Below are 10,830 nucleotides of genomic sequence, written 5' to 3'. Positions count from 1 at the left end.
CCCTATAAAAATCTCTGTATCCCCAAGCCCGGTGTGCCAGCTCACCAAAGCTCCGGCTGAGGTTCTGCTGGGCACCCGCAGGCGCCTGTGTCCTCCAATAAATCCCTCTTGCTTTTTGCAGCCAGTGTTTTGTGTGATTCTCCTTGGACAGGGAAACGGGGGGTCTTTTCAACACAACATTTTTATTTGTATGTGGTGCTGAGGATTGAACCTGGGCCACATGCATGCCAGGTGAGAGCGCTACCTCTTGAGCCACATCCCCAACCCACAGAGCACTTCTATACCACACAGTAGCTGGGTGTAATGGCAAAAAGTATGTAGTTTCTTGTTTGTGTTTTGGTTTCTTTCTTTCTTTATATATATATATATATGTTAGGTCGGTGGTGGCGACTTAGTGGCAATTTAGAACAAAGCAGCCCGTGCCGGAAAAGAACATCAGATGCTGGCGGAAATGCCTGTCAATCAGCCAGATCTCCTGACTAATGCCTGTCAATCAGCAGGACCCCCTGGCCAATCCTGGAGTTCAGCCAACTCCCCTGACCAACTCCAAGGGGACAAGGGACCCTAGAAACACCTTTTCCTGTCCTAAGCCCTTCCCTTCCTGCTGTAAGCCCCATAAAAGTCCAGTCCGTCGAGCTTCCACGCGGTTTCTCCCCAGACCCTTCCTCTGTCCCCTCTGTGGGTCTATAGAGTTCTGCCTGGGAGTGATATCCCAATAAAGCCTGTTCAGCGGCCCTTTTAAATCTGCCTCCTTTGGTCGCTGCCTGTCTCGTCTGATCTGACAATAATATATATATATATATATATATATATATAATTTTTTTTTTAGTTGTCAATGGATCTTTATTTATATGTGGTGCTGAGAATTGAACCCTGTGCTTCACACATGCCAGGAAAGTGCTCTACCACTGAACTACAACACCAGCCCTTGGATTCTTTCTTTTTTTTTTTTTTTTTTTTTTGAAGGAAAGAGAGAGAATATGAGTCTTTTTGTAGATGGACACAACACAATGCCTTTATTTTTAGGTGGTGCTGAGAATCAAACTTGGGTCCCACCCATGTTAAGCGAGCGCTCTACCGCTGAGCCACAATCCCAGCCCACATTGGTTTCTTTTTTAAGACAGTCTTACTAAGTTTCCCAGGCTGGTCTTGAACCTGCCTTAGCATCCAGATTACAGTTGTGCGCCATCATATCTGACTCATACATGGCCCTTTCTTAGTGGGGAGGCTGATAAGTTTTAAATTGATAATTTCAACTTAATGGAAAAATTATAGAATATGGGGGACTGGGTATATAGTTCACTCAGTGGAGTGCTTGCCTCACATGTGTAAGGCACTGGGTTCAATCCCCAGCACCACACACACAAACACACACACACACACACATACACACACAAAATATATATATATATATAATATATAAAACATGTATATTCTAATACAGTATATATAAACAAATATATCTATATGAATATGCACACAAGTGTAGGCAAAAAAGGGTAAAAATAGCAATACTCAATATTAAATGGTAATCTCCATCTGGTACTTACGATTTCTTTTTGTCTTGTACAGCTAGAGGAATGAGAAGTTGTGCTCCATTTATGTACAATATGTCAAAATGCATTATTCTATACAATAAATAAATAAAATTTTTAAAAATTTCTTTTTGCCTTTTCCAAATATACTTTAATGATAATATATAACTTTAACAATGGAAAACATTTAAAAGCTAAACATACATGGGGCTCCCAATGGTCAAAGGTGGGACAATTTGAACATTAATATAGATAATGATAGGCATATACATTGAATTTAAAAATTCATTAATTTGCACTGATAGTAATCTTTACATTTAAAAAAAAAATTTGGTACTAGAAATTGAACTAAGGGGTGCTTTACCACTGAGCTACATCCCCAGACCTTTCTAGTTTTTATTTTGAGAAAAGGTTTTGCTAAATTGCCAAGGCTAACCTCAAATTTGAGATTCTCCTGCCTCAGCCTCCTAAGACACTGGAATTACACATGTGTGCCACTGTGCCTGGCTAGATTCTGGACTTAATTTTATTTATCTATTTATTTATTGCCATTTGAAACCAAATATTTATTTTTTTCATTAAAGGGTTTCAATAAAATTTCAAGCAAATGCAAACTAGAAGACAAGCCCAGGAATTCAAAGAGGAACAATCTTCCAGACAACAAGGAACACCAAGGCCATCTTCTTCCATTCTAGCCAAAGTACTGGTGGCCAAAATGGTGTTAATCAGTCAATGTAATACAGATAATCAAGTGTTTACCACATTACTAAAAAAAATATGGAATGCTTCAAAATTTGCGTGTCATCCTTGAGCAGGGGCAATGCTCTCTTTATAGTTCCAATTTCAGTGTATGTGCTGCCAAAGCAAGCACAGATTCTGGATTTTAAAAGAGCTCTAAAAGGGAACTAGATATGGTGGTGCATACCTGTGATCCCAGTGATTCGGGAGGCCGAATTGGAGGATTACAAGTTTGAGGCCAGCCTCAGCAATTTAGAGGCCCTAAGCAACTTAGTGAGACTCTCTCAAAATGAAAAATAAAAAAGGGCTGGGAATGTGGCTCAGTGGATAAGTGCCCCTGGGTTCAATCCTTGATAACAACAACAACATTAAAAACCCCAAACTCCTAGAGGTGAGGCATGGTGGTGCAAGCCCGTAATTTCAGCTACTTCCAGTGACTTGGGAGACTAAGGCAGGATAACAAGTTTGAGTTCAACCTGGGCAATTTAGCAAAAACTTGTCTATTAAAAAAAAAAAAAAAAAAAAAAAAAAAAAGCAGCCTCCTAGCCCCTGGTTTCAATCTGCACTACCTTAAGCAAACAAAGTTCCCAGAGATCCACCATTAAGCTGGCACATTTTGTTGACTGTACACACTATCCTAAAACATTGACTACTTTGTTTATACCCAATAAACCAATATATGTATAGCCAATGTAAATTCAATGCAAACAATTTAAGCTTTCTTTCCCACAAATTTTCATTATAAAATACTCTGACTTTTGAGATCCAGGAGACATATTTCCAGGTGCTACCTAGTCTTGCTGCTGGTGACTGTCCCAGGATGGAAGTTTTCTTCTGGCTACCATAAACCTTTTATTTCAGGAATCTCTTGGTCTTGAACTTGGTTTAACAGGTGGAAGCCACTGCTGTGAAGAATCGTTACCTAAATTTTCTGAGCTCTCATCTATATCATCTGTTAAGTCCTCACAACGAACTATGAGGTTGGTTAAGAAACAGGATCACAATCATGGCGTGTGGGCCACGCCCGTAATCCCACAGATTTAGGAGGTTGAGGCAGGAGGATTGCAGGTCTCAAAATTTAAAAAGCTAGTGATGTAGCTCAGTGATAAAGCTCCCGTCCCTGGGTTTACTCTACAATACCAACAACAACAACAACAACAACAACAACAAAAAAAAAAAAACACCAAAAATGGGAATCACAGATAGTGCCTTTGGTCACTGTTATTATATAGAGGACCCAGGATTAGAATTTATGGTTAACTCAGGGTCTGTTCCTTTGAAAACTATGGCCATGTTGTTCTCTCTCTTGTCTGACCACAAGATAAAATTTCAAATTGTGCTGAGGTCGCATTAACTTCTTACCGAGTGCTCCTACAAGACTTTGTAATACATACTGTGAGCAACTAGGAAACAATAATTATTACATTAGTATTCCCGTGTGTTGGTAGTGGGAGGCACTCACTAGAAACTGGTTTACTGAATGTAACCAATTTAGAATTGGACATACGATGCCCAGATCCTAAGAGGCGCTGTCCTGGTACAAGGAGTAGCTTAATCCGTGTGACTAAGACCAAAAGCCTCCTTCGCACCCGAAGGTGGACCAGCTCCACCCGCGGCGCATGCGCAGGGCTCGCTGGCCTGGCCCCGCCCCGTTTTAGCCGGATTCCCGCCTCTGTCCAGGTAGGAGGCGGTATGCTGGGGAAGAGCGTCACCTGAGGGCAGGGCGGGAGGGAGAATCTTCGTTCTTGGGTCCCCATTGTTGGCGAACCCTAACTTTTGATAGAACCCGGGGTTGCTCCTGCAGCTGCCCCTTCCGGGGTGGGGAAAAGTTCCAGGGTCTGGGGGCTGCCGAGACGCTGGCGCGCCCTCTTTATACTGTCAGTCTCTCCTGCTGCTGCACCCGGCCCGGTGGTTCCCAGCCCCGGAGTCGGGTGTCCTGGGTAGCTTGAGGACACTGGAGCTGGGCAGGTGCCGACAGCCCGCCGCCTGTGCCCTCCCCGTCCTCGCCGCTTGGCGCCCCTGCCAGGCCGATCTTCTGACTGCCAGAGCTAGGGGCCTCCGGAGACGACGTGCGGCCGCCGGCTCAGCTCGCGCCCACGCCTTCTGCTCCACTAGCCGCCTTAGCTGAGCGGAAAAGCGGGGACACATTGCCTGCCCGGGAGGCAGGGCGCTCCAGTACCCCACCCCGGAGCTTGGCGGTGTATCTTTCCGCCCACAGACCGCTAAGATCCCCTGCAAATCCCAGCCAGACGGAAGCCCGAACTGACGTTGCAGGGTAATGGGGACCCATCAAGACCTCAGTCCTCGGTGGGGTTTTCTGCGTGACACTGTGGGGCGAACTAGAGGGATTCTTCTGCTTGAAATTCTGCAACTACAGGAGTCTCCTAATATCCATGCTCTTGCTTTTCATTTTGCAGTTAACTGAAGTCAGCCGCAGTGGGAAAATATTAAATGGAAAATTCAGAAACGATTCATAAGTTTTAAGTTTTTATTCTAGTATATTGTTAGAATTGTTTTATTTTTGTTAATATCTTACTGCATCTAACAAATTAAACTTTATCAGAGAAATGTCTAAGAAAGAGGGGAGGGGAGTGTCTAGGAATGTATCCCCAGAGGATAAGGGGGGGACTATTGTGTTAGGACACAGTTGGGCACCATTGTGTGCTAAGCATTGGGTGAGGTCTGCTCTAGAAGGCTTGAAAGTGGGGTTCTTGGGGGTATGTCTGATTGGAGGAGAAGAGAGAGAAAGCAGAAACTAATCTAGCACCTATTGCAGTGCTTGGCAACCAGTAAGCCCCCACTGAACCATTCTGACGGAGGGAGCAGGGGGTAGAGAGGGCGGCTCTGTTCATCCTGCCCCTGACTCCCTTGGGTTCCTGCAGACAAAAGTAATTAGGTTGAGCCTTTAATCACAGCTGGTTGCACAGGCAAGCTGACAAGGAAAAGGAGGGAAAGACAGAAATTCTGAGGACACAGGGTGCTGGGTTGGCTCACAGGCATGCCTCCCTCTGGGACCCTCCCACTCCGGCAGTTTGGGACTCAGTAATCTGTTTTCTTGTCTCCCTCAGGACACTGGGTTCCCTAGGAGCCGCCTCAGGCTTAATGATTGTCCAGAAGGCAGCTATAAAGGGAGCCTAGGAGGCTGGGTGGAGGAGGGAGCAGAAAAAAACCAACTCAGCAAATCTGAGCACTGAGAGCTACAAGTAGGAGCTGTGGCAAGAGGCTGCGACCTGGCCTGCAGGGACTGCTCTTTTCTACCATGGCACCCCAAAGCTATGGCTATTACCGCACTGTGATCTTCTCAGCCATGTTTGGGGGCTACAGCCTATACTACTTCAACCGCAAGACCTTCTCCTTTGTCATGCCATCATTGGTGGAAGAGATCCCTCTGGACAAGGATGATTTGGGTGAGCCCTGGAAGGACAGGGTGGTGGGCTGGGGACACAAAACCAACAGGGCACATAATTAGTGACAGTGCAACATGTACAGGCTTGAATGGAGTGTGTGTGTGGGGGGGTGTTCTGCACAGCAGGACTGGGGGCAGTGGGCATGTGCCAGATGAAAGGACTCTGAGGTCTGTGTACATAGTGTGGGTAAAGGACTGAAGAGGGCAGACCATCTGGTATATGAGTGCCTGTAACCCAAATGTGCCCTCAGAGGCACTGTTTGAGTGTTTGGGGGTTCTAAGCAAGGTTTCCACACCTATGTGGATGCAGAGGTTGCAGCTTGAGTTCTGGCTACTGATACTGAGCACTGGGAAGTTGGCTCAGTGATTTCCTGTGGCCTGGCATGTAGCAAGGTTCCTGACTCTAATCCTGAACCCATCACCCAGTGTTCAGAGGTGGGGCAACACAACTGCTAGAGGACTTAGGTTAGCATTTGGGTCAGGTGGGAAATCAGGCATATGCAGACCCCTGGGAGGGGAGATGCTTCCTTCTTGTTCCCTGACAGCTGCAGCTAGAACTCTACAAGAGGCTGAGAAGTCATGGGTCAGCCTGGGGCTAGTGATATTGGTTGGGCAGGCAGAAGAGGTAGCAGACACAGCTGTCTCCTTGAGTGTCAAGATCACAGAGCAGTTCCTCCTGTTCCTCTGGGAAAGAACCTGACTCACCCTGCTGGGCACCTTTATACACCTGACCCCATGCCTTCCTCCATCCCTCCTGTGCCTCTGCTCTGCCCTAACCCCCCAGGTGTCCTGCTCCCTGCTCCCCTCCGCTGCAGGGCTCATCACCAGCAGCCAGTCAGCAGCCTATGCCATCAGCAAGTTTGTGAGTGGGGTGCTGTCCGACCAGATGAGTGCTCGCTGGCTCTTCTCCTCTGGGCTGCTCCTGGTTGGCCTGGTCAACGTAGTCTTTTCCTGGAGTTCCACAGTACCTGTCTTTGCTGCACTCTGGTTCCTTAATGGCCTGGCACAGGGGCTGGGTTGGCCCCCTTGTGGGAAGATCCTACGGAAGGTGAGTGCTTCCACTGAGCCTGAGTGGACTGGCATACAGGATCCTAAAGGGCATATGGGAACACCCCTTTGCCCCTAACCCATGGCAGATTCCTCAGGAGTTCCCAGCCAGCTCCTCTTGCTTGTCAAGATATTTTAGGAGATTGGTGGGATCAGGTGGCAGATGAAGGAATTGGCCCTGCCAAGCAGAAGCACCCTCTCCCTCATCCCTGTAATATGAGCTTCTGGGCCTGCCCCACCTGAATCCCACCATCAACATGAGCTATAGGTCAGGCACCTATTCTGCCCTCCTCTGCCTCACAGTGGTTTGAGCCATCTCAGTTTGGCACTTGGTGGGCCATCCTGTCAACCAGCATGAACCTGGCTGGAGGGCTGGGCCCTATCCTGGCAACCATCCTCGCCCAGAGCTACAGCTGGCGCAGCACACTGGCCCTGTCTGGGGTACTGTGTGTGGTTGTCTCCTTCCTCTGTCTCCTGCTCATCCACAATGAACCTGCTGATGTTGGCCTCCGTAACCTGGACCCTACCCCCTCCAAGGGCAAGAAGGGTGAGCCTGCACCCACCCAAGCCAACCACTGGGCACCTTTATTCACCATTCACTTGGCAGAACTTTGTGAGGACTAGTCTTAGGCCTCATCCTGTGGTAGCCAATGGAGTAGGGAATGGGTGGCAATGGAGGTTTGGTGGGGAATAACTAAAACTCTGCCCGGAGAGGCAGAGTCAACAGACACTGTAACTCATATTAATTCTGGTACTTCTGCACAACACCACAGCTTTCCCTATCTTGGTTAGTATCCTCAGTTTAAGTGGTTTGGGTGCCTTCCTCCATCTGCCACAATCCTCAGTTTCTCTTTCATTTGTTGAGACTTGCAACGGAGTCAGGGACAGAACAGCAGGGGCTTAAAGGGAATACCATTCACTAATTCTGTGGTGCCCATGGATTCTAGTCCTGTGGCTGGTTAATGAGTGGTGGTGGTGCAGTGGGGGCAAGACAGCAGGAGCAGAGCCTGAGGCCTGGCTTCTTCCCATCTTTAGGCTCCTCAAAGGAGGAGAGTACTCTACAGGAGCTGCTGCTATCCCCCTATCTGTGGGTGCTCTCCACTGGCTACCTTGTGGTGTTTGGAGTAAAGACCTGCTGTACAGACTGGGGCCAGTTCTTCCTTATTCAGGAGAAAGGACAGTCCGCCCTTGTGGGTAAGATGAGCGTTGGGATGGGGATGGGCATTCAGGAGCAGGAACCAATGCAGAAGACGGGAAATCTAGGCTCTACTTGCCTTTACCCTCTTTATTCTTTCCCTGAGGTTGGGCACCACTCTGGCAGCTATGGTTGATAACTCCTCAGGGGCTCTTTATGTACCCTCTGGGTTAAGCCATTATAGTATAAGTGTGTAACACCTTTCCACCCCTCTTTTTCCACAACTCTCCCTATAGGTAGCTCCTATGTGAGTGCCCTGGAGGTTGGGGGCCTTGTAGGCAGCATTGCAGCTGGCTACCTGTCAGACAGGGCAATGGCAAAGGTGAGTGGGCAGAAGGGACAGGAAGAAGGGTCCTTTTGAGTCTTCCCTGTGTGGCTGGGATAGGATGCCCTGGGATACAGGCTGGCTGGCATATGCTGGTTTGGGTTGGGTAAAAACGATTCCAGGTTATCCTTCTCTAGGGATGTGGAGATAAGGCTGAAGGGAAAAGGGTTTTAATTGATGCCAGAGAACTGGAATCTTTTTCAGTCTAGCTATAGGCTTCTCCACTGCTACAGGAAAACTGGGGGCAGGGGTGGACTTGGTGCAGCTTCCCAGCACGTGTCCTGTGCCTGCCCAACGGTGGAGGAAGGGATGGAATTTGGCCTCAGAACATAAATGAGCAAGTCCTAGGGCCTCTCAGAGCTGCCTGAGGCCAAGAACTGTGATGGTATTGCCAAAGAGTTGCCAGCAGAGGCCTTGTTGTGTCAGAGTCCAGGATGGGGGTGCTCTGCCCTGCTTTGAGGGCCTGACATCACTGGGACTGTATCCACAGGCGGGGCTATCTGTCTACGGGAACCCTCGCCATAGCCTGTTGCTGTTCATGATGGCTGGCATGACAGTGTCAATGTACCTCTTCCGGGTTACAGTGACCAGTGACTCCCCCAAGGTAAATGGGGGGAGAGATGGGTGGAGCCAGGGTACAAGGAGAGAAAGCTCTCTCCCTCTCTCTGGCTCCAGCAGGGGCCAACCCTTTCTCTGCTTCTGATTTTCATTTTCAGTTCTGTTTATACCTCAGTTCTCCTCTGTACTTTGGTTCCCCTCCTCCACTCTGGGCCTGGTTTTCTTCTGCTTCTAGGATGTTGCTTTCTGGACTCCGGCTCTCCACCCTCTTGCTGAGCTCACAGGCTTTACAGAGCACGAGGTGCCTTAAGATATCTGTTTTTTTTTCTCCTGGTCTGTCTCACCTTTGTCCTGTCCTTCTGCCTTGCCCCTTACCAATCCAGCTCGCATAAATTCTGAAAAAGTCAGCATTCCAACTTGGAGGGATGACTTCTGTTCCACTTTCCTTTACCCACCTAAGCTCTTAGGTTTGCTTAGTATGGCATCTGTCACTCTGGCTCTGTATTATCAGTTGTACTGGAGAGTGTGTGAGGAGGGTCACTTGCTGACCCTTCATACTGCTTGTTCCTGAGAGTCAAGCATTTTGTCTGTCTTCTGGCAGGGGTGGGCAGGTAGTTAGGCAGCTTTCTGACTCATGCACTCCACTCTACCCTTGCAGATCTGGATCCTGGTGTTGGGAGCTGTTTTTGGTTTCTCCTCTTACGGTCCTATTGCTTTGTTTGGAGTCATAGCCAATGAGAGTGCCCCTCCCAATTTGTGTGGCACCTCTCATGCTATTGTGGGACTCATGGCCAATGGTAAGTGATACCTTCTAGAATATATCTGCCTTGCCCCTGCTGTGCCTTGCACACAGGCCTGCTAGAGACTGGAGGCAGCCCACAAGCTTTTCCCTCCTCTCTGACAGTGGGCGGCTTTCTGGCTGGGCTACCATTCAGCACCATTGCCAAGCACTACAGTTGGAGCACAGCCTTCTGGGTAGCTGAAATGATTTGTACAGCCAGCACAGCTGTGTTCTTTCTGCTCCGAAACATCCGCACCAAGATGGGCCGAGTGCCCAAGAAGGCTGAGTGAAGACTGCAGGCTCTGGAGTACCCTCTCACCTACGGTTTCCCTTTGCACACAGTGGGGTGCAGAAAGGAAGTGTTCCCTCTGGCTAGCACTCAAGCTTTGATGTTCTGTTTCAGCGCCTTCTCACACTCAGGTGGCACTGGAAGTTATCAGTAGCTAATGAGGTCCCTGTTCCTCATCCTAAGCTCTATTTAAAGATAACCTTTGTTCTTGGACTCCTTAGCTCCTATTTCCTGCTTTCAGAGGAATAGGAAACTCCTGCAGTCAGGGTATGTACTGTACCCTTCTTCTTCTCCTGGGCCCTATCCTACCTATTCCCACCTACCTATTCCCTGCAGCTACAAGGCACCAATAACCTGTGACTTCTCTGCCCTAAGGCCTCTCAGCAGTGGGCAGTAGCTATTACCAATACCTCAAGTCCCCAGTGGAAGAGAGAAGGCCACCATTCTCATCAACAGCTTGAGTACAGTACAGGGTATGGATGGAAGGAGAAGGTGACTTGTAGATTAAAACTAGATTTGATACTAAAGAGTTAACTCATTCTTTCAAAAGGGCTAATAATAAAGCTAGAGATGGTTTTCCTTGGAAAATTACTCATCAGTATGTGCTCTTTCCATCCCAAAGGGAAAGATGTTAATTTCCTTGGAGTGGGAATGCTGAAGCATAGATGGATACCATTAAGCTGATGTGTCTGATGCCTTCAGTTGGAACACTGTGTAATTTAATAATCATTTTAGAGATGAAGCTGGTGGTTGAAGGCAGGCTATATACCTTGATGGAGGGGGACAGTATGACAGTGTTTCACTGATAGTTCTGGGACTAGAATTAGGGCTCATGATTCAAGGTGTTGTATTCAACATGTTTTAATTTCTGCCAAAATATAGTATTTCAACTTCCCAGAATTCCTTTACCATTTCTGTCTCCTTTCGCCCTTCCCACAAGACCAAGGACAGCAAAC

The 10,830-nt window shown here is 47.9% G+C and overlaps 1 protein-coding gene and 1 pseudogene across 5 annotated transcripts; one reads left to right on the top strand and one right to left on the bottom strand.

The window, feature by feature from the left end:
* Nucleotides 1-2,306: 2,306 nt before the first annotated feature.
* On the bottom strand, nt 2,307-2,406 carry LOC113188193 (U6 spliceosomal RNA; annotated as a pseudogene).
* Nucleotides 2,407-3,873: 1,467 nt separating this feature from the next.
* Nucleotides 3,874-10,391, top strand: Slc37a4 (solute carrier family 37 member 4). 5 transcript variants are annotated; one of them, XM_026396377.2, is made up of 10 exons: nt 3,874-3,953; nt 5,342-5,680; nt 6,495-6,727; nt 7,030-7,273; nt 7,762-7,920; nt 8,158-8,243; nt 8,737-8,850; nt 9,040-9,105; nt 9,463-9,601; nt 9,709-10,391. In XM_026396377.2, exons 2-10 carry the CDS (start codon nt 5,533-5,535, stop codon nt 9,873-9,875), a joined length of 1,356 nt encoding a protein of 451 aa, XP_026252162.1. In that variant the 5' UTR covers nt 3,874-3,953; nt 5,342-5,532; the 3' UTR covers nt 9,876-10,391. The 5 variants fall into 5 exon arrangements, with proteins under 5 accessions (XP_026252162.1, XP_026252164.1, XP_026252161.1 ...); XM_026396376.2 differs by lacking the exon at nt 3,874-3,953 and adding an exon at nt 4,036-4,548; XM_026396379.2 differs by lacking the exons at nt 3,874-3,953; nt 9,040-9,105 and adding an exon at nt 4,035-4,548.
* Nucleotides 10,392-10,830: the final 439 nt, after the last annotated feature.

The sequence above is a fragment of the Urocitellus parryii genome, chromosome 4 (genome assembly GCF_045843805.1).
Source record: "Urocitellus parryii isolate mUroPar1 chromosome 4, mUroPar1.hap1, whole genome shotgun sequence".
Taxonomy (NCBI): domain Eukaryota; kingdom Metazoa; phylum Chordata; class Mammalia; order Rodentia; family Sciuridae; genus Urocitellus; species Urocitellus parryii.
The sequence above is the reverse complement of the archived record's forward strand: the minus strand, read 5'-3'. Positions and strand labels throughout refer to the sequence as shown.

Excerpts from the sequence above, each read along its gene's own strand:
- Slc37a4 (XM_026396377.2), top strand. The coding sequence starts at position 5,533 with ATGGCACCCCAAAGCTATGGCTATTACCGCACTGTGATCTTCTCAGCC. Across the intron at positions 7,274-7,761 it reads CCCCTCCAAGGGCAAGAAGG|GCTCCTCAAAGGAGGAGAGT; the intron begins GTGAGCCTGCAC and ends TCCCATCTTTAG. Across the intron at positions 9,602-9,708 it reads TGTGGGACTCATGGCCAATG|TGGGCGGCTTTCTGGCTGGG; the intron begins GTAAGTGATACC and ends CCTCTCTGACAG.